The following is a 22,767-nucleotide window of genomic DNA, read 5'->3' on the forward strand; positions in this document are numbered from 1 at the left end:
CAACATGGTTTCCTGTTCCAAAATTAAAGTATACGGAAATAAGTGATAAGGTAAATTAAGGTAAATTGACCAAAAGCCGAGACTTGGAGTGTAAATATTTCTTGCTGCGCAATCTTTATTTACTACTAAATAATTACATTAAGTTGTAACTTGTAACGCTCCCCATACTCATGTGCGTGTTGATGTCCACGCGGTTCATCCAGGAATTAATAAGTGGGTCATCTCTGACTTTGTTGCTTTTTGAAGGTCGACTCCATCTGTTTCCAATAGGGACTCAATTTGCCCCCGAGCTGTGTGTGTGGTCTAGTCAGTCATATAGTTATTCTATGTTATTCTTTATTCAGAGAAGGCTGTAGAAAAGGGCATGTTATGGCGTTATTTGCGTATTTATTTTAGACTGTATACAGACCGTAGTCTACAGTAGTGCCTTTGCTGCTCGGATGTGCAACAACATCGAATCAAACGGGATCCTGTGAAACGTAAGTCCACTTATGCAAACATAGGCTAACTCGGCTTGGAACGATTGAACTTGGTGTGTGTGTGTGTGTGTGTGTGTGTGTGTGTGTGTGTGTGTGTGTGTGTGTGTGTGTGTGTGTGTGTGTGTGTGTGTGTGTGTGTGTGTGTGTGTGTGTGTGTGTGTGTGTGTGTGTGTGTGTGCGTGCGTGCGTGCGTGCCTGCGTGCGCGCACACACGGATAACACGGTGGCCGTAAGGTGCCACCTCGGGGGGAGTATCGGTGCTAATGAAGATTATTAAATTTAGAAGGGCGTGCGTGCGGTAGGCTGTCTGACTGTGGATGTGTGCGTGTTGCCAGGAGTCAGACGAACACGGGAGTCAAAATGTTCTTTAGGATGTTCATGCAGATCTAGATTACAAGGAAAATATTTGTAGAACACGAACCTCAGGCAGGCTTGAGGTTAGGAGAAAATATGTGACATCTGCAGCCGGAGCCTTTTTGGGTTTAGATAGACGGAGAGAGTCAGCGCGGAGCATTACTGACATCTACAGGTTCACCAACTGGAGGCAGCAGGTGAAACTAAATAATAATAATATAGGCTAATAATCATAAATAATATTATTGACTATGTTAACTTTATAGAAGACTTTATGTTGGAAGTTTGTCTTTTTTAAGGAAAACGTAGAAGTGTTTTGCATCAGCGTCCAAAAACTCAGCTCAAAATGTAATCTTTTATAGCTTGATAACACCAATCCTGATGAATTGAAAATGGTGGGCCCTATATTGTAAACAAGTGTAATGCGTTTATGGTGTCGTCCACTCACTGTTTTTGTATTGAGTTGAAATGTACTGTAATTCTGCTAACTGTTAATAAATCAATCAATCAAGAGGCATACACAAAAACAATTTCATAGCACTCTGATAGACTATATATAGTGCTGTGCTGCATAATAGACCTACATGTAGAAGAACACAATACCCGGCTGAAAGGCATTGCTAAAATTCAGTAATTACTTTCCTCATGAAACCGACTAAAATGATTTGAGTGATTTGAAGAGCAGCTTAGCTCGGTGATTTTCACCATGCCCTTGTATTGTGTCTTTTTGTGATCAAGTACATTGTTCTTGAGAGATTTGTGGGCTTGCTTTTTTTTTTATATGTTTTTGTTTTTGCGATTTAACCAAACAAAGAATTTAACCAAGAAGAAAGAAAATTGCCCCTAAACATAAATGTTTTGTTTGTCTGTTTCCATTGGGACGTGTTTCTGGTTTGTGGGACACATTGCGAAGAAAAGATGACAAGCGACCATCTATTTCGCCACACGCACACACACACACACACACACACAGTCTTTCAACTTAATTATAGCGTTTTTGGTGAGAAAATTGTATGGTGTAAGAATGTTAATTTAACGTACTGTATCATGACCCTGGCTTGACGGGTGAATTCTGAAAACATCCCACTTCACTTTCTGTTCTGTACAACTTGGTTATGTTGAAAGTAGGCTACTTCATTAAATGACCTGATCTTAACAGCCTTTAAATATAACTTAAATATGTCATTTCTTTACAAAATGTTTAGCAGACTTTGATTGAAATATTTATTTGGCAAGCAGATCATAGCCTCTGCATTGCTAACAATTGTGGTGGCAAGATTTATAGAAAATAAATAGCCTACACAAAAAAGGTTGACATTATAAAAGGCTGATAATAGGTTGTAGCTGTGCTTATCTCATACTTCAATTGTACAACAGCAGAGCTGGCGGAGAGTTGTAAACACATTACAACATGTTATAGGTGCATACACTGTGTAATAAAGTCATTACATTTTATTTCATGAATGACCTGATTCTATTCGTTATGTCGAAGTCTATCTGGCAGGTAATACAATATGTCAAAAAGCAACACTTTCCAGACTCCCCTTAGTTGCTTTGAAGGGAATAGGAATTTTATTAGACATTTACCCAATGAAATGGACAGGGTTTTAGTGTTTGTTTTTGCCTGAAACACCTGTTCCTCTGTTCCAGGGGTCGTCCAAACAGTGGGAAAGTGCGACACAAGCGCCAGGCACTGCAGGACATGGCGCGGCCGTTGAAACAGTGGCTGTACAAGCACAGAGACAACCCTTACCCCACCAAGACAGAGAAAATACTACTGGCCCTCGGCTCCCAAATGACCCTGGTCCAGGTAATGGCTACAGCTTTACTTGCTCGCGTTGTGATTTGTAGACTGTCAGCGACGTGCGACTCCATCATATAACAAAGAATAAATCAGGCTTCTGTCTTCACCCCCAGCCTGCCCTTTCTCTTCAGCCATGATCTGTGGTGACAATCTCTCTCTCTCTCTAGCTAACTGAAGACAAAATAGTGATAATTATCTCACACAATGCTTTTTGAGTGGCTGAGGAATAAAACACAATTATGGTTTAACCCATTCTGACCTGAGATCAGATTCTAGAAATGTCTATTACATCCTGACAGTTTCATTATTAATCCATTCTGACCTGAGATCAGATTCTAAAAGTGTCTTCGATTTTTCAAAAATAGCAGACCTACAAGCTCGTATCGCGCCACTCGGTGGCGCGATATGAGCTTGTAGATCTGCTATTTTTCAATAGATAAAGCATAACATGATGCTGACACCAAAATGGGTGCCTGTTCAGAATGGTTTAATATTCTCTGTAAAGTTTACCTTTTTGAGTGGTGCAACCACTCCCACAACCAGCAATGTCCGTGTTCACCTATGTGTTCATGTGTTCACCCGTGTATGTATTAATGAGCACGAGTATGACTGAGTACCAGTAGGAGCGCTGTTTGCCAGAAACGGGGGAGAGAGAGAGAGAGAGAGAGAGATGGTATTAGTGCTGCACTGTTGCCTTCTAATGAGAGAGAGAAAGAGAGGAGAGGAGGGGGGAGAGAGGGGAGTTGCACCACTCAGTTCACACGGGTGTGATTTTTCTTTAGACTTTAGACTGTCATCTTTAATTGTTGGTACATTTCTCAAGTCTGAGAAGTTGAGGCATTGTTGATAATTATTATTTAGATAATTGTTTACAGCTTGTTGTAATTTTTAAGTATTCATAAAATAGAGTAGTGTAGTGTAGTGTGTGTGTGTGTGTGTGTGTGTGTGCTTGTCGTATATGTTTAATGTTTAATTATTAGACATTAAAGCATTTTGGACAATATATTTCTTATACAAGCCCAAGAGCAAAATATGACCTGATTAAGCAAGTGACATTCACAGCTACAGAAAGTGTGAGTGTGAGAGCGCGTGCGTGCGTGCATATCTATGTTCTGCCTGGCACATGCTGCTGCATACAAACAGTATCATCTGGCTGACGAGGTCAGTGATATGGCCAAGATGGCTCGGGCTGCTATTTCAGGCCACTGCGCCTAATCTGCTTCTCATTTTGGTCCTAATGAAGCCGTTTGTTTTGGTGAGGCTGAGCACAGTCAGTGTGGAGGAATGCTTTACACTGGACACCGGGATGCTGTCCTGTGTGTGTGTGTGTGTGTGTGTGTGTGTGTATGTGTGCGTGCACACACACGTGCACACACCGCATGCATAAATTCACCACCAATGAATCAGCATAATACCAGCAAAGACCAGTGTCGAAGGTCATGCTCAGTGGACGGTTTAGTTCAAACGGAGCTGGGACGATGCAAGACAGGCAGCCCGTCTTCCGTCACATTTTCCCCAACAACTGGGAAGTGCTTGATCATGTGCGCTAACAGGTATGCGCCATGCCCGCTTCACCCTCGCTAAACACCACCACCGCCAGGCCACGCTGTCACGCCCCTGGCCTGTCTGCCAGACATGCAGAACAGACTGGTCTGGCCCGCCAAGTCATCTTTTTTGATATCTGCGGGCGTCATTCGAGCAAGTGTGCCATTATTCCCCTCTCTCTCTCTCCCCCTCGTACAGTCTCCCTCAGTCACATTGAGACTGCCATCTTTCCTCCTGCCCTCCCTCATTAGCAGCACGCTCGCTGTCCCAGCTCGGCCTCCAAGCTCCCATCCAAGCCACATGCATTAGTGGGGGGGGAACGGCCCCAGCCATGCAGCTGTGCGCTGCAGCTCCAGCCTGGGGACAAAGGGGACGACGTGGGGCTGTCTGTCTTGTTTCTTAATGAGAAACACAATATCTAAATGAGAGCATGGGAGGGACGGGGGGGGGAAATAATTAAGTACTCTAGCATGAGTGTCCTGTCTCGTCTCTTAACCCTTAACCCCCCCCCCCCACCCCGCCTTCTCCCTTCATAAGCCGCTTGAAGTCTATTGAGCATGAGAAGTTATTGTAGTATAACATCTAATGGTGTCCCTTCCCCAGCTCAAATGTCCTTTTTTATTGCCTCTTGAAGACAGCGCGTGGAAAAAAACTGTATTATTGGAGGGAGGCTCTCCGCGTCCAGAAAGAGCACGGAGGGGACACGCGTCTCGGTCGGAAACATTAGTTAATGAAACGTTGCATTGGCCGGGCCGGTTTGCGGGGTGTTAAATGTTTCTGAATGTCTTTGTTGCAGACTGGGTGAATGAATGCTATCTCCCGTCTGTCTGTCTCTCCCCCCCCACCCACCACTCTTTCTTTTTCTCCCTCTGTGCGTATGTTGTGTGTGAGTGTCTTTCTCTCTTTCTCCCTCTGTGCGTATGTTGTGTGTGAGTGTCTTTCTCTCTGTCTGTCTTCCTATCTGCCTCTGTGTGTGTGTGTGTGTGTGTGTGTGTCTCTCTCTCTCTCTCTGCCTGTCTCGATCATCCTCTCTCTTTCTCCTTCTCTCTCTACAGTAAGAACCATTTCCACACAATACTCTTATAGCTTTGGCGTTCAGGGAGCTGGGTATACAGTATCAGGGTACAGTTGTTTGGTACAGTACAGTATCAGGGTATGCCCCTTGCTCGCTTCTCTGTAATGTGACCCTCTCTCTCTCTCTCTCTCTCTCTCTCTCTTGGTTGGGACCAGACATCTTTGTTTTGTCATGGGACGTACTGTAGAGAGAGGTGTTGAAATCAATACAATAACAGCTGACCGTATTTGCTGTGTTCTCTTCCCCGCCTCTCTCCCTCTGTCTCTATCTCACTCTCTCGCTCTATTTCTATCTCTTTTAACTCTCGCCCTGTTTCCGTCTATCTCTCTCTCTCACTCTCTTTCTGTCTATCTCTATATATATATCTCTACTATTCCTGTCTATATCTGTCTATATCTCTTTCTGTCTATCTTGGCTTCTGTCTATCGTTTCACTCTCTCGCTTCACTTCTATTTCTCTTTCTTTCACACTGTTTCTATATCTTTCTCTCTATTTCTGTATCTTTCTCTCTCTTGCTGTTTCTCCCTCTCTCTCTCCTCTCTCTGTCTCTGTCTCTGTCTCTGTCTCTGTCTCTGTCTCTGTCTCTGTCTCTGTCTCTGTCTCTGTCTCTCTCTCCTCTCTCTGTCTCTGTCTCGCCCTCTCAGGTCTCCAACTGGTTTGCCAACGCCCGGCGGCGGCTGAAGAACACGGTGAGGCAGCCTGACCTGAGCTGGGCGCTGCGGATCAAACTGTACAACAAATACGTGCAGGGCAACGCCGAGAGGCTGAGCATCAGCAGCGACGACAGCTGCTCCGACGGTACGGCTCAGCATCATGGTATATGATATGAATGTAATTCAGCTGCTCCGACGGTACGGCTCAGCATCATCATATGATATGAATGTAATTCAGCTGCTCAGACGGTACGGCGCAGCATCGTGGCATACGATATGAATGTAATTCAGCTGCTCAGACGGTACGGCTCAGCATCACATATGATATGAATGTAATTCAGCTGCTCCGACGGTACGGCTCAGCATCATCATATGATATGAATGTAATTCAGCTGCTCCGACGGTACGGCTCAGCATCATCATATGATATGAATGTAATTCAGCTGCTCAGACGGTACGGCTCAGCATCACATATGATATGAATGTAATTCAGCTGCTCCGACGGTACGGCTCAGCATCATCATATGATATGAATGTAATTCAGCTGCTCAGACGGTACGGCTCAGCATCACATATGATATGAATGTAATTCAGCTGCTCAGACGGTACGGCTCAGCATCATCATATGATATGAATGTAATTCAGCTGCTCAGACGGTACGGCTCAGCGTCGTGGTATATGATATGAATGTAATTACATTCATATCATATGAATGTAATTACATTCATATGATATGAATGTAATTCAGCTGCTCAGACGGTACGGCTCAGCATCATCATATGATATGAATGTAATTACAGCTGCTCAGACGGTACGGCTCAGCGTCGTGGTATATGATATGAATGTAATTACATTCATATCATATGAATGTAATTACATTCATATGATATGAATGTAATTCAGCTGCTCAGACGGTACGGCTCAGCATCATCATATGATATGAATGTAATTCAGCTGCTCAGACGGTACGGCTCAGCATCACATATGATATGAATGTAATTACATTCATATCATATGAATGTAATTACATTCATATGATATGAATGTAATTCAGCTGCTCAGACGGTACGGCTCAGCATCATCATATGATATGAATGTAATTACAGCTGCTCAGACGGTACGGCTCAGCGTCGTGGTATATGATATGAATGTAATTACATTCATATCATATGAATGTAATTACATTCATATGATATGAATGTAATTCAGCTGCTCAGACGGTACGGCTCAGCATCATCATATGATATGAATGTAATTCAGCTGCTCAGACGGTACGGCTCAGCATCACATATGATATGAATGTAATTACTTTGATGATTTGATTGGCTGATAAACGTGAGGGCATAAAATTGAAGACGGAAAAGTGAGGAGGCAAATTGTGATTGGCCAGAATGAGATGATTATATGATGATGTATGACGTAAATATCCCTTTTTTTTCATGTCCTACTTTTTAAGCGCGTAAACAAAGCTTTTGAGAAGTAGTGAAAATAGCAGATTTACACGTCACAATGTGACACATTTTGTGCTTATAAATCTGCTATATTGGGTCCCCAGGCTGTGGCATGCAAATGAAGCATGCATTTAAATAAAAAAATAACAATTAGTCTATTAGGTTACATGGGGAACTCGTTAAACAGTTAATTATAGTTGCATAGCCTTAAGGTCCTTGCAGACTGCTGCATTTCTTTTCCTGCGTTTTTCGCAGACCTTTACTGTTTTCTCCTTCTCTCACAGTCAGTGGTTGATTGGCAGCATTTGGCGTAGATCCGGGTTGACGATTCACAGTGGAAAGCCCAAATGTCAAATCCAAATTCCCGTCTCCCATAGCCTCCCCTCCTTGCCTTGTTCCCATCTTTTCACCGTTTGGCCTCAGCTCTCGTTAATGTTAAAGTTTAACAAGCATAATATTCAGTTCTTGTCCCTTTCATATCCATATATGGAGATCGCTGATTTGTTTGCTCCTGATGCATTACTGACACATTGATGTTAGACAACACACTCCATCTTTGGGCATAGCTTCATTAGGAACTGTAGTTATGGCTGAGTCATGGTGACATGAGCGTGACAACGTACTTTGCGTTTTCCCTCCAGCCGACCTCCCTTAAGGCAATTTTAATAAGACCGGTGCCCGACTGTAGAGCACAGAGTCGGTAATGATGGAAGTTGGAGATCCATGCCTCACCCGGCTATGCAACACCCGTTGTACCCGTGTCAGAGTACCCGTTCCACCCATATATGGAGATTTCTGTGTCCCTTTATTCCTATATATATGGAGTTCTGTGTCTGTGTCATGCCCAAATATGGAGTGTTGTGATGTCAGAACAGGCCAGCTCCATATATGGACCATGGGCAGCGGCCCTCCAGAGCCCGGGCAGAGGCCTTTTGTGGCGGTTCTGGACAACCGTGGCTCCGACCGACTCACCACCGGGCACTGCACTCCCTGTGGGGATGTGGAACGCGTGTGTCAAATTTGAAGTCGGTGGGGCAAATGGTTCTCGAGTTACGTGCATTACAGCCGTACACACTTGCAGATAGACGTAACATAGACATGGTGCATTCATACTGTAGATTGCCCATGCATGCCTTTATGTCAAAGTAATGATGAGAATGGCTTCGCTGTTCCGACTGCCAGGCGCCCTGACACAAACTTGTGACAACACATTTCTGGCGATCCCATCTTATCCAGTGTTGTCACTGACAGCAGGCCAACTGCCTGTCCACCCTTTATCTCGCACTCTGTCCATTCTTAGCATCCGGTGGTGCCTCCGAAGGAGGCTGCAGCTATGCAGGGCCACGCTCTGGGTTTATAAATGGAGCGTGTGTGTCCCAGCTGAGGAACACCGAGGCCCATGGGCTGTGACACGCTGTCATTAAGACACCCCGCTGGGCCAACCTCCGTCTCTCAGCCTGCAATTGGAAATGAGTGGCGCTCTGTCAGCCGTGTATTTATTGCAAACACGCAAACAAATTCTCAGGGAGTTTTTCCCCCCTCTCTCTCTCTCTCTCTCTCTCTCTCTCTCTCTGTCTGTCTGTCTGTCTCTCTCTCTCTCTCTCTCTCTCTTTCAATTCAATTCAATTCAATTCAATTTTATTATAGTGTCAAATCACAACGAGTTGTCTCAAGACACTTTACAACCAACAAAGATCCACCCAGAGCAAGCAATATTGCGAATTTGCGACAATGGTAACGAAAAACTCCCCTTTCTCTCTCTCTCTCTCTCTCTCTCCGTCTCTCTCTGTCTCTCTCTGTCTCTCTGTCTCTATCTGAGCATAACATGGGCTGGAGATAGAGAGATACAGAGAGTGATCGAGAAGAAGGAAGAGCACTGCGGTGTCACTCAATGCTCCCTAATTACGTTTTTGAGGAGGAGAGACAGGGAGTGTGGCCAGTGGAAGAATGTGTGCATGGTGCTTGCATTGTCACCATCCACCACACCACCGGAGGCAGTATATCTCCCTGACTCATCTCCCTGTCACATTGTGGCCGTGATGCCGTCCGCAGCTTGCTCCCTGTCCTGACCTTTGCGCCGGAGACCCTCCATTATGTTTAAAGCCTATGCTTTAGCTCCACAAGCTCTTTACAGGGCCAAACCTGCATGACCCCAGTGAACTTTCCTCTCATTGTCCTGAAATGGTCCTGCAATGCGCCGCACCCATTGTCGACATCTATCTTGTCTGCAGCTTGCGTGTTGGCGTCAGCTACCTCGTTGGCTACAGTTCGCTCGTTGTCATGCAGCTGGCACGTTGGCGGGAGCTTGCTCATTGTCTTTAGCTAGCTTGTTGTCTGCAGCTGGCACGTTGGCGGGAGCTTGCTCATTGTCTTTAGCTAGCTTGTTGTCTGCAGCTGGCACGTTGGCGGGAGCTTGCTCATTGTCTTTAGCTAGCTTGTTTGAAGCCGCTAGCTAGTTGGCAGGAGCTTGCTCATTGTCTTTAGCTAGCTTGTTTGAAGCCGCTAGCTAGTTGGCAGGAGCTTGCTCATTGTCTTTCGCTAGATTCTTTGAAACAGCTAGCATGTTGGCGGGAGATTACTCATTGTCCGTAGCTAGCTTGTTTTCAGCAACGAGCTTGTTGTCTGCAGATATCTGGTTGTCTACAGCTACCTGTTGGCAGCTAGCTTGTGCAGCGGCGTTTGACACGTTTGCGGGTCTGGAGGTCCCGGTGTTCAACCTGTCACTGTGGCTTAAAATGTGCATACGTCCTACAGAGCGAGGGTGTAGACCTGGATACAGTAATGCCCAGGGCTGCCATATTTCAGAAAATGTCAAGAGTGAGACTCTAGTGTCTTAATGTGTTCGACGCCGTCCGAAGGGCGGCGGCGAAAAAAATGGCTTTTTTAATGTCGATTTGGCCCGTTTTAACGTTGATATTTAACCTTAACACTGATGTCTTCACCTCCATGCCAGCTGCTCTCCCTGCACTGACAGCCTCCTCATGCTTAAAGTAGAAATGAAAAAGATATCTAATCTATCTATCTATCTATGCTCCTCAGACCCAGCCAGCCAGCCAGCCACACACACATAGTACTCAGACCCAGCCAGCCAGCCACACACATAGTGCTCAGACCCAGCCAGCCAGCACGCCACACACATAGTGCTCAGACCCAGCCAGCCAGCACGCCACACACATAGTGCTCAGACCCAGCCAGCCAGCAAGCCACACACATAGTGCTCAGACCCAGCCAGCCAGCAAGCCACACACATAGTGCTCAGACCCAGCCAGCCACACACAGCTCCGTAAGGGAGTCAAAAAATCTTCAAAAAACTGAAGAGGCTACTGGAGATTGGAGAACCTGATTTGGACATGATCTGATGCAGGACAATGTCACTATGACAGAAAGAGAAGATGGGTCTGGCCACATTCATTCACCCCATAATCTCAGTGGAAATTGGGGAATATGGGAAAATTCCTTATTTTTACATTTTCTTAGTTCAAACACATCTGTGGGCTCTCTCTCTCTATGAACAGAAACAAGTCGCGATGCGGCCCCTCCCCCTTCACTTCACACACACACGACTTTGTCCCTATAATGTGCATGGGCTATGGCACCGTTCCACTTCCTCATATCACGCAAGAGACGCCACACACCAGTATAGAAGAGAGATAGTCACAGGTCACTTACTCACTTGTTGTAACTTGTGGGGGCTATATTGTCTTCCATGAAAAATATTTCGAAGCGATGTTAAACTCTGCATGGCTCATTTCCATGCGTCACACAGTCAGGGACCCTGCTGACGATTTGGTTCACTGTTTACCCTCCTGCATATATCAGCATTGCATGCAGATCGGCTATTTTACCGTTTGTGAGGACGCACACATGAGCGTGTGTTATTACGCGGCGGAGCCGCAGAGAAAATTGTTATTTATCATTATAATGCGTGTGAAATGGCATGTGTGGCGTGGTGCGTGGTAAAGGGTTAAATTGCGTGACTGTCACACTCAAAGGGTGAGACATGGCAGCTCTGGTAATGCCCAATGACTGACATGAAGCAAAACATTGTCAAAGGATTTTAATGACAGATTGACTTTATTCTCTGTCACCGGGGAGGGGGGGGTAGTTGTGGTTTCACCAGAAGCGATATCCATTAAAAGGAATATCTACCTCAGACGGCAACTACATCCATGTGGTTCTGATATGTGGAAACTATATAATTATAATTTGGCCCGGGACAGAATCAAAAGCCCAACCTGCCCAAATTACCCAATTACAGTCTTGGCTGGGACAGTATCTACAATGAAGTTCCCCCTGATTTCCCTCCCCTCGGAGGATATCTGGTTTTTCAGCACCATGTTTTATCTTTCCCCCAGTTTCTTTCATCAGGTAGGGGCCAATGTTTTAATTCAATCTCTCCGGCCTCGTAGAGAGCTCCCTGGAAATGTTTCATTTCTGCAGAAGGAAGGAGGCAGGGGGCAATGTGCTTTTGATGGAGAGGAAATGGGCTACCATCCGTTCTGGTTCTGGTAATGTGTCCTCATCAGGCCTGCTGCTGTGGCAGAGACGCCAACTGAAGGGCAGAGGGAACGTCCCTATCCTGCCATTCAGTTGAAATATTTAAGTCTGGCAAGCGCCTACAACTTTGACATTAATCCTCATGGGGAGATTGTTCTAGATTAGTGTAAGAAGAGTTCTACACTGCAAAATCCTGTCAGCTAGACGGCTACAAGTACAGTTATAAACAAATTAGGGTAGACTTGCATGAATATAAATATCACATTGACGTTATTGAACTTTTCTTTTCTGTCCGTGGTGGGCAGACGGCGACAACCCTCAGAGGACCCAGAGCAGCCCGGGAGAATTCAGCAAGCCCATGATGTACCAGAGCGTCATCAAGAAGGAAGGCTCCGCCATGGTGGGCATGGCCATGGGCATGGGGATGGGCATGGGGATGGGGATGGGTATGGGCATGGGGATGGGGATGGGCATGGGCATCGGGATGCCGGCCGGCCTTCGGTCGGCCGCCGAGGCCGCGTCGTTGGCCGAGGACTACGTGTCTCCGCCCAAGTACAAGAGCAGCTTGCTGCACCGCTACCTGAACGACTCGCTGCGCCACGTGATGGTCGCCAACGCCGTCATGGACGCCCGCAAGAGGAACCACTCTGGCTCGTTCAGCTCCAACGAGTACGACGACGAGCTGCTCTCGCCCTCGTCCTCCGAGGCCGAGGGGAACTTTGTTTACCGCGCCGGTAAGCCCCGAGCCACATGTCTCACATTCTTTCCCTTTAAAAGTCTCTCTCTCTCTCTGTCTCCCCCCCATCCACACACACACACACACACACACACACACACACACACACACACACACACACACACACACACACACACACACCCTTCCATCTGCACATTTTGTTTTAATTCCTGCATCTGGCCCCGTCATCTGTCTGTGTGTTCCACTGTTGCTGTCTGGTTGATCCCCTCCCTTGCACCTCATCCAGCATGTTTGCAGGTCAATGTGATACTCTCTCCTGAAACAGAGATTCAATATGAAGGGGCCTCAGTCCTTACAAAGACTCTTATATTAGATTTAAGACCCCTGTGTGCACACACACAAACACACTCTCTCCCTCCCTATATCCAATACACACACACACACACGGTTCATCTCGCTCAATCAAGCACAGAGAGGAATTCCCTCCAGTCTATCCAGGGTTTAAACGGCCAGACACAACAAGGCCATGTGTAACATGCTCTCTCTTTGACTACTGTTTGGCATGCCTTTGATCCTGCTATGAGGTCTAACTGACTGTGTGTGTGTGTGTGTGTGTGTGTGTGTGTGTGTGTGTGTGTGTGTGTGTGTGTGTGTGTGTGTGTGTGTGTGTGTGTGTGTGTGTGTGTGTGTGCACACGCACGCACTAGCACACATGTGTGTTTGCTGATATGAACTGCATATCTGATGCATGTATCTTATGGCAGCCCAAATGAGCCTCAAAATCTAGTCTAAACAACTAGGCAGTGTCACGAGTCGAGAATGTTGTGTTCTTAGATAAGAAATCTCTATTCTTCGTACCTCAGGCAGGCAAAGTGAGTTGTACTTGAATTCTAAATAGTAAACAAAAGGCAAGGAAATAAATCTCTATAAATACTAGTCTGTAAGTATCATCCAGTCTTCTAGATACGACATGCAACACTAATGTTGCCCAATCTCCCATACTGCTGGACATTTCATGGAAAACAAGTTCAATTCTCTAGGCTCCCCTGCCTGGATTACCTTGTCCTCGCCCGTTTTTATTGCCTCTGGCCAGGACTCGTTGGTGTTGTAATGCGTGCCATTTCATACGCAACGTGCAGGTGCTGCGCCCAAATCGGAGGGAGGTGGTGGTGGTGGGGGGGGGGGGGTGGGTGGGGGGGGGGGGGGTCTAATCTCTCCGAGCTTGCTGTGAGAGTCCTTCCTAGGATACGAACACTAGGCCTTTGTTCAGCGGGACTTCATAACTGGTTGTAATGTTTTCACTCTTTTCGCCTGTCTAGCACATATAGAAGTGCCTGGGGGGGCCGACCAGGAGGTTTTATGAGAGCGAGGTGGTGGAGTGATAGAAGTTTTTCATCAGGGCAAAAGACTATAGGACGTTTTTCTTTTCTTTATTTTTTTCGTATTATTGGTTCATTCAAAATTCTGCTTACAGACAAATGTGTTTTAAGTTATGTGAGAAGATGAGGGAGAGGTGTTTTTACAAAGCGCACTGGCCGATCGTGACTGTTTACAATCATCCTCACGATCGAAAATCTTTAAAACCCTCTCCTCCGTGGCCCGGGATTAACGTCTCTCCCCCGCCACACCTGTCGGGGCCTGGCTGAGGGAGGGAGGGAGGGAGAGAAATAGAGAGATTTAGAAAAAGAGAGAGGCTTAAAGCTCGTTCTCTATCCAGTTGAATATGTGTCTCTATGTCTAATCTAATTTCTTGGCACTGTGTCAGCCCCTACTCTTATAGATTTCTTGGAGCTCTGGCGCAGAGATGTACCGATACAAGTTTTTCCTTCTCGATACCGGCTCCGTTTACTTGCGTGTAGCCTACTGATCCAAAACCACCGTGAAATTTAAACAAATCTAGGACATTGGTTCGCAAAGTAGGGTCCAGGGACAATCTGGATTATTTGAGGGGGTTTCAAATGGACCCTTACAGACCTTCGACACCGGGTGCTCACATGAACACCTGCCGAGGACCCCCCCCCCCAATCTTGGAGATAAAATAAAAGTAGAAATTACCTTTTTGAATCAACTCATTGAGGTAGAGGACGGAGAGGAAGTCGTCACGTCAGGACGGAGAAAACAGGACTTTTTAAGCTCAGGGCTTTGCATCATTTCCTCCTCCCTTTCACTCTCCTGTCTGTACATTCCAGATATATTTTTGTAGTGCACAAATTCCTCAGCCTTTTTACAATTACAGTGTCTGAAATTTCAGGCCCGAGTTGGACGAGAAAGAGAGAGAGAAGGAGAGTGGGAAGGTGAGCGAGTGAGTGGGAGACAGACACAGACAGACAGACAGACAGAGGTGGGGGTGGACTGGACACAGACAGACAGACAGACAGACAGACAGACAGACAGACAGAGGTGGGGGTGGACTGGACATAACAAGAGTGTGAACAGTGTCTCCCGGGTTCTTTTCTTTTTTTTCATAAGCCCTAACTCTTCCTTTCTTGCGATTGGATTGGCTTAAGCACGAGTGGCGTGCCTGATGACCGCCAGCCCATTGGCTAAGCGTCCATTAATGGGACAATTGGCGATGGCTGCTCATTGGCAGTGGCCAGAGCCCAGTGTTATCTCTGACTACGGAGGGCAGTCAGACGTGGCAGGAGATGCCGAGTGTAGATTTACCCAGTCCACCCAGTGGAAAGTAAAACACACGCACACACACACACACACACACACACACACACACACACACACACACACACACACACACACACACACACACACCTCTACTACACATGGTTGGTGTGTAGATACATGCCCTTTCACAACCACAGACACACTCACACACTCGCACTAGAGTCAAAACCCTGTGGGGAATTTCATTGAAAACAAGGAACAGTAGAATTCCAACGTACATGCCAGGGGCTTCATGCCAAATTACCCTTTAATGGGATATTAAATGGCAGGAATCTGGCTCCAGTGTTTTTCTTCTTGCTCGGTACCAGATTTCATCCCGTCCGATATGATATAGATCATTATACGCTAAATAATTCCAAACGTTTCTTGGGGACCGGCGAGCGCGAGATCTCAGGTTTTAGACGTTTAACACAAGGCTGACAGTATGGCCCCCGTTTTCTCAGGTTCCCTCTTTGACAGAGTCCAGCGCTGCGCTGAGTCCAGAGGGCCCTCAAACAAAATTAGTTGTGGAGAGACTTTCCGAAAGACTTATGCATCCACGCGTAAATGGAACTCGGCTTTCACATCAAAACAATTGATGAGTTAAAAGTACCGTTTGAGAGGCGAGCTGGTGCGTTCCAGCGGGTTTTCCAAAGATTCGATTTTTATGTGGCTTTCTTTTTTCGAAAACGCATCTAGTAAACCAAGATAATGAACAGTTATTTCTCTCTGATGAAAGGGGCCCTCGCTTACTGTTTATTCACCATGCAGTGTTTATTCAATATGTATTACTGCCTCAAATATCTTCCAGCTGTAGCCGAGCTAAAATACAGTTTATGTGTCTGTGATATTGTTCAGCTCCAGAATCACATAATTAAGTTTTTTCTTTTTTTTTTCTTCTTTGCGAACACTGTGTTCCACATCAGTTCCACCACACCACATACGATATGCAGTACCTAGGCCACACAAGGCAGCAGAGCTCACCTCCACTGTGTAGCATTCAGCTTGTTAGTGCGGTGGGGGACATTTATATTAAATATGTTGTGTCGACTCAGGACGTATGCTATAAGTGAAACCAGTAGTTTGACGGGGCCGCGGAGGACCGTACGGGCCTTTTGAATTAGGTCACTGCGAGTGCCAGACAGCTATTGAATCCTGGAGAATATTCGGGGCCCGCTTAAAGAGAGCTCAGGAGTCATCCCCGGTAATTGGAAAGCGGTCTCTTACCCAAAAAAGTAATCTTAGAACGGAAAACTGCAAGTGTTTGTTTTTCTTGTCTTTGGCTAATTTCTCTCCGTGGTTTTCAGACAGGTGGAGAGAGGGGAGATCTGTAGATGGTCAGTCGTGACTCAGAGATTACTATGGGAGCTGTTTCCATATTTTCTTTAGGCTCGACACCGAAACAGATTTCCTATACCGTTGATGCTGTCTATTTCCAGAGAGATAAACCCTCCTGGCTGATTTATACATGCGGCTGTGAGGTTGGAACCCAGCATTCTGATTTAAGACACCCGATGTCACAGCGTGGACTGGACTGGCTGACCGACGAGGGACAGGGTGATTTACTGTGGCTCCTGTAGCCGGTAGGAAGGCCACAGCCCAGTGGGAAGACAATGCTTAACTGGGGCCCACTCGGTGACAACGCGCTACTCACGGACAGTGATGGATGAGGGCTCCTCAATCCTCCACCCTAGGAATCCACAGCGTTTGGACCTGACTGGCCACAGGCCTCTGTTTCCACAGCTTCATAGGAAAGGGGAAGGGGGGGCAGAGAGAAAGGGAGAGATGTTGTTCCAAGGGAAATGTCCTGGCCAAGACTCACTGGGCCCCAGATTGGGCTTTAGGAACCAGTGTGGAAGGGATGAGAGGGAAGGGAGGTAGGGCCCCCGATCCCAGATCAAGGGATGTGTTTCTGTCGTGGTGGAGAGGGGCCCGCTGGGAGAAGAAAAGGAACGCTGGTCACAATGACTAAGAGACCGAGAGATCATGGCTGGAAGAAATGACTGTAATTCCTATGTGTGTGTTTACATCAGGTACGGCATGTGTGACCTGTGTGTTCCTGCCTCTTTCTATTCAAGTGATTAAGATGTGACCCCTTCGCTATATTCAACCTGATTTCACACACTCACCGAAAGTCTAAACAAGTCGAAGCCAATTGTTTGTTTGCCTAAACAAATGTAGTAAACATAGCTGTTTGTATCTATTCTTTCTCTCCCTCCCCAATTGTATTTTTTGCATTGGATTCTTGCCTCCTTGAGAACCCTAGGACTTCTTTGTGTGTGTGGCACCTTATTTAGTGAAGCGTATTACATTCTATTCCTTATTGCACTCAGTGCAGTGAAGCAGAGTCTGCCGTGATGATAATCCAGGACGCTTGTATGTATGTGTCTCTTTGGGTGCGGCTGCTGGTACCATGGTGGGAACGGCTTGGAAGTTGGCAGAAGTGAAGTATAATAATCCTGGCAATCACACACTGTGGTGATGCTTCATGCGAATGGAAAAGGTGGGATGTGAGAGACAGGCAGACAGCCCCGATGGCTGCAGGGCATTCCCATTCAAAGATAGGACGGTTCCGTGGCCTGTGAGGGTGACCACTAAAAACAGAGGCTGGCTGTGTGAGGTCAAATGGAGAAGCAGAGGGTGTTCATTCAAACCGTGACTCTGTGGAGTGTTAACAGCGGCTCAGACGCTGTTTACAAAACAGCTGCCTAACATAGAATGGGGATGAGTGCAGAATAATGAGCGAGGCTCGTTCTCAACCTGATCGTTTTAAAATCGTCAGCAGACCGGGGTTTTTTTCACAGGCGCGCGTGTGCACACACACACACACACACGCACGCACGAGACAATCAGCTCATCAGATTCAGAAAACACAGCTGTCCTGCCTAGGCCAGTAAGGGAAACCGAGGCGCTCGCTCGGGCACGCACTACATAAAACACAAATGGTTTCCATTTTAAAAAGTCAAGCCGCGTCTAGAACAATGGGCTGCCATTGTGTTCCCACGGGATGAAGGAGGGCGGGTGCACACAGCGTGAGAGGTTTAATGAGAGACCAGAGGTGTGACCTAAAGGCGGTCAAGTGCCTCGCTCACACACACACGTGCACTCACACGCACAGTCGCACACACACACACACACACACACACACACACACACAGAACCCCCACCACCACCATGTGTGGGAGAGGGTGATTCAACCTACCAACATAATGATGCAGTGCAGCACAAACATGTTATTTGGCCTCTGAAGCCAGAAAAAGGGATATTTTTGGTCCAAATTATGTTTACCCAAGGTTTGCACTTTCATTCTAATGCGTGCTCTTGCATATAAGACTGACACGAAACGATGGCCATCATCGGCCTTCTGGAAATCCACTAGGAAATGGCAATGGAGCGTTTTTCTTCTTGTTAACTCTTTTCTTGTTCTTGTACGTGTTGTGTCAAAGCAGGGACAACAGGGAGACAAGCCGGCATGTGATGGAATAGGTTAGCCTCGGGTCACTGTGAAGTCCACCTCGCCAGACGTCAGAGTATAATGTGACACACAGCCATGAGATTGCCTTGGAATACGTTCACTGATCTCAGATACTAATTACAAATTAGTCTCACTCTTCAAACCGAGACTCTTTGTCTCCTGTTTGTCTCTCCGTCTCGTCGTATCTGTCTCTCTCGTTTGTCCTTTCCATCCATCTCGTCCTCTGTGTTTGCTCTTTTCACGTTCCTCTCTTTCAGTCGCTCTTCTTTACGTCTCCATGCCAACCATCTGCGGAGGACATGTTTAAAGCTTTGTCACGCCAAACTCAAACCAAGGCCCCTGATTCGTCGTCATCCAAAATGACTTGCCGAAGATATTTCCTTCTCTCCCTCTCTCTCTCTCTCTCTCTCTCTCTCTCTCTCTCTCTCTCTCTCTCTCTCTCTCTCTCTCTCCCTCGCCCCGTGATGCACAGACGCAGGCTTAGAAAGAGCAGATGAGTCTCAGCCCTCTCTCTCCCTCTCTCTCTTAACAGCATTATTTATGCTTTCTACACGAGGAGCTCCTCTCATTTCTGGGTGATTTACGGGGTCCCTGATTAGCGCGTGTTTACAGCCACTCGTAAACACAGCGGCCCTGGCCATGTTTAAACGGTCTGAAGCGCTGTTATTATTTCTTCATCTCCCGCGGGATGCCAAACGTGATCCTCGTTTCTGGATCCTTATTATCTTTCCTCACCCAGTAGGCTGTGGTGCAGACACGCCACGGCGTCATCTGCCCAGCAGACGGCCCGGAAAGAACAAATGGTGTGAATTTGGGAGGGGGAGAAGCAATGGTACAATGCTTCTGTGTGTGTGTGTGTGTGTGTGTGTGTGTGTGTGTGTGTGTGTGCGTGTGTGTGTGTGTGCGTTGAAACCAGCCCTGACACAGAACTATCACTTGCACTCTTGGTCTTGGCTTTGCCTTGTGCGACTCCTATTTTTCACATAATGTTTTTAATTTAACGACCTGTGCTTTTTATAATGGCAAGGAGAGTCGTGTGTGTGTGTGTGTGTGTGTGTGTGTGTGTGTGTGTGTGTGTGTGTGTGTGTGTGTGTGTGTGTGTGTGTGTGTGTGTGTGTGTGTGTGTGTGTGTGTGTGTGTGTGTGTGCGCTTGCACAATGTGTACACTTCCACACAGCGTTGAAGTTCATTATCCATTCCATCTCTTTATTTTCCGATCCGAAGCGATGACACATACTTGTCACTGAACAGACGCGTCTGTGACGTCTTTGACAGTGTTGACGTAGGAATGTCAGTTTGGGTCTTCTAAGGACCCGGAGTCTTAACTCTCTCTCTCACCACCCATAGAGTGGAAGAGAGAGAGAGAGAGAGAGAGAGAGAGTGTGTGTGTGTGTGTCGGAGAAAGTCAAGCGAGACAGAAAGTAGACTTGAAACGTCTGGGAGGGGCGGTCTAAAGCTGGGGTTGGCAGAGTGGGAGTTCGGAGTGTGCCAAGGCATCTCTTAACTTCATTCACAGACTCCCCTTGCCATTATAAAAAGCACAGGTCGTTAAATTAAAAAAATAATGTGAAAAATCGGAGTCGCAGGGCAAAGCCAAGACCAAGAGTGCGCAAGTGATAGTTCTGTGTCAGGGCTGCTGGTTTCAAATGAAAGATAGCATCAGTAGACATCGTAATATATGGTGGTTGGAGGAATTAGTCATTTCCTGATGGTTGAAACCAAAGACGCTTTTTGGCAGAAAGTAACCTGTAACCTGTCCAACTTTATATCTGCCCATTGAGCTGTTTTGTCACGAGTGTATATCCGGTAAGCTATGTGTCATAATATATACGTTTTGCTGGATCTTTGAATTTTTCCCGCGCGTAAACGGTTTTACGGTCTGACGCAGCGTTTTGACTCATCTGGGGCTGACTGTAAAACCCTTTGAGTCATCGGCCCCAATGACTCAAGGGGTCACCTGTCGTTACGGTGACGCCGCCATATCCTCGTCCCGATTGGCCGGCGTACCTGCGTCGTCTTGTCATCACCGCAGGATTCACTGACGAGCAAACTTGTCACATCGGCCATGTTGAATTCTTTTTGGCTTCAGGAGTTAAGTGAGGAAATAGGCTTAGCTCATTCCCTTTACTCCATGGGTACGTGTGCTGTGTGCTGTGTGTGTGTGTGTGTGTGTGTGTGTGTGTGTGTGTGTGTGTGTGTGTGTGTGTGTGTGTGTGTGTGTGTGTGTGTGTGTGTGTGTGTGTGTGTGTGTGTGTGTGTGTGTGTGTGTGTTTATTTGCCTCTTAATTCGGCCCAGCCTTTGGTTTGTGCAACAGGGCCTGCCGTGTTTATTGTTGTGTGTTGTAGCAACAGCTCCAGATGGTAATAATGAGAGTCAGTCACTCATCTCCTCTCTCTCCACGTCCCACTCTTTGAGCAGGTGTACCCAATTCCCCAAATGTCTCATTTGTCAGCTCCTGCTTGTTTTGCCTTGTTTTTCCCCATGTGATGTTTTTGCATGTGTTCTTTTTTCTTTTTCTCTCTCTTGCTCTCATCATTTCTGCGTTCACTTGCCTCCCCATCGCCCCGCGGTGACGTTAAGTGAGCTAGTATTTTCGGCCTTTCAACGCGACGCCAGAAACCATCAGACTTCTTAGCTTTCCCCTTTGGCGGTCCATGAAAACCCACTGTCAGCGGAGCCCGAAGGCAAACAGCGAAATAGACTGACTTTCAGTAGCAAAAAAGTAGACAAAAAAAAATTAAAAGCAAAAGGGGGGGGAAAAAACGAACGAGAAAATAATAAAAGGCCCTACTATGATTTATCGATGATTTATAGTTACTTTGGCATGGGCCTTGTTTTAGAAAATCTGAGTTTTAGATGTTTTAGGCACAGGGCTTTGGAAATGAGGGTTTTTCTTGCGTGCGGTGGTTCGATTCCAGATCATGGGGTCCACCGTTCCCTAGAGCGGGGTGGGGGGGGCATTTCTGGCCATGACAGAACTGGGGGGGGGGGGGGGGGGGGGGGGAGCCACGCCTCCCCTCCCCTCCACCTGCGGGAGCCCTCACAAAAACTCCGTTTTTATGGGCCTGAATGGAGCATCTGGATTCTGGACGGTGGCTGCAGCGAAACGCTGGCAACACTGGAGCTGTGGGTGGAAACGCTATCATTACAGATGCTACACTCTCACTTGTCGTTACCTCACAAGACTTACAACCAGTAAGGACTCAGTGATACCACAGTGTAGAAATAGCCTAGATACTCTGTTACAAGTAAAAGTGCTTAATGTGGTTAATGCATGTACTGTAATCTTTTGTAATAATACAAAAAAGTTAAAAGTAACTGGAAACTAAAGTTTTCAAATAAATGTAGTGGAGGAAAGTATTGGAAGTAGTCCAGTAAAGTAAAAATACCTCAAAATTGTACTTATTTACCATGCTTGAGTAATGAGTATGTGTAGAGCCTACTTTATACCACTGACAACTAAGTGTTGTCCTCCTCATTGTTGTAATATCCAGACAAATATAATTAAATAATATATACCTTTACAACAACACAGCACATGAAAGCGCTGCAATTAGGAAGAAACGATTACTCCTAACATTTAACAGACGCGGTTTTTTGTCCTCGTAAGAAAGGGGAAAGAGTGAAAACAGTGCATTTGTTTTGGCCGCGCCGCATGAGAGCGGTCAGTCTTGCGTACCTGAATCGCATCGGAATTAACGGCAAATCACTCAATGGGAGAGAGGTGAATGGGAGGAGGGGAGATGGGATGACAGGGCCGATAAGGAGATGGGGAGGGTAAAAACGGGGGGTAAGGACTCCTAGATAAGAACCTCGATAATGGCTAACGGAAAGATAAGGGAGAGGAGGCAGAGACAGGAGAGCGTGGTGATTCAGCTGGAATGCTTTGGTGGAACGGAACCTTGAAATCTCAACATGACAGTTTGTTCTACACGGCTATCACGTCCTCATCGCTCACTTTTCTATCACACTCACACACACGTGAGCAGAGCACGCTCAAACGCACAACCTTGAGAGAAGGCTCATATAGTAAGCACAGACTTGCTTAACTTTAGCTTCCTTCTGCAAACGATGAGCA

General features: G+C 46.5%; 1 protein-coding gene across 1 annotated transcript in view; it reads left to right on the forward strand.

The window, feature by feature from the left end:
* odad2 (outer dynein arm docking complex subunit 2) overlaps window positions 1-22,767 on the forward strand; it is a gene marked incomplete at its 5' end in the record, with an annotated part of 96,255 nt that overhangs the window by 67,321 nt on the left and 6,167 nt on the right. The window contains 3 exons of the mRNA XM_083777823.1: window positions 2,484-2,643; window positions 5,902-6,055; window positions 12,164-12,592. Of these exons, the coding sequence (XP_083633949.1) occupies window positions 2,484-2,643; window positions 5,902-6,055; window positions 12,164-12,592 (743 nt within the window). The remainder of the gene's footprint in view (window positions 1-2,483; window positions 2,644-5,901; window positions 6,056-12,163; window positions 12,593-22,767) is intronic.

This window comes from Protomyctophum parallelum (assembly GCF_964188405.1).
Source record: "Protomyctophum parallelum genome assembly, chromosome: 12".
In the NCBI taxonomy this organism is placed as follows: Eukaryota; Metazoa; Chordata; class Actinopteri; order Myctophiformes; family Myctophidae; genus Protomyctophum; species Protomyctophum parallelum.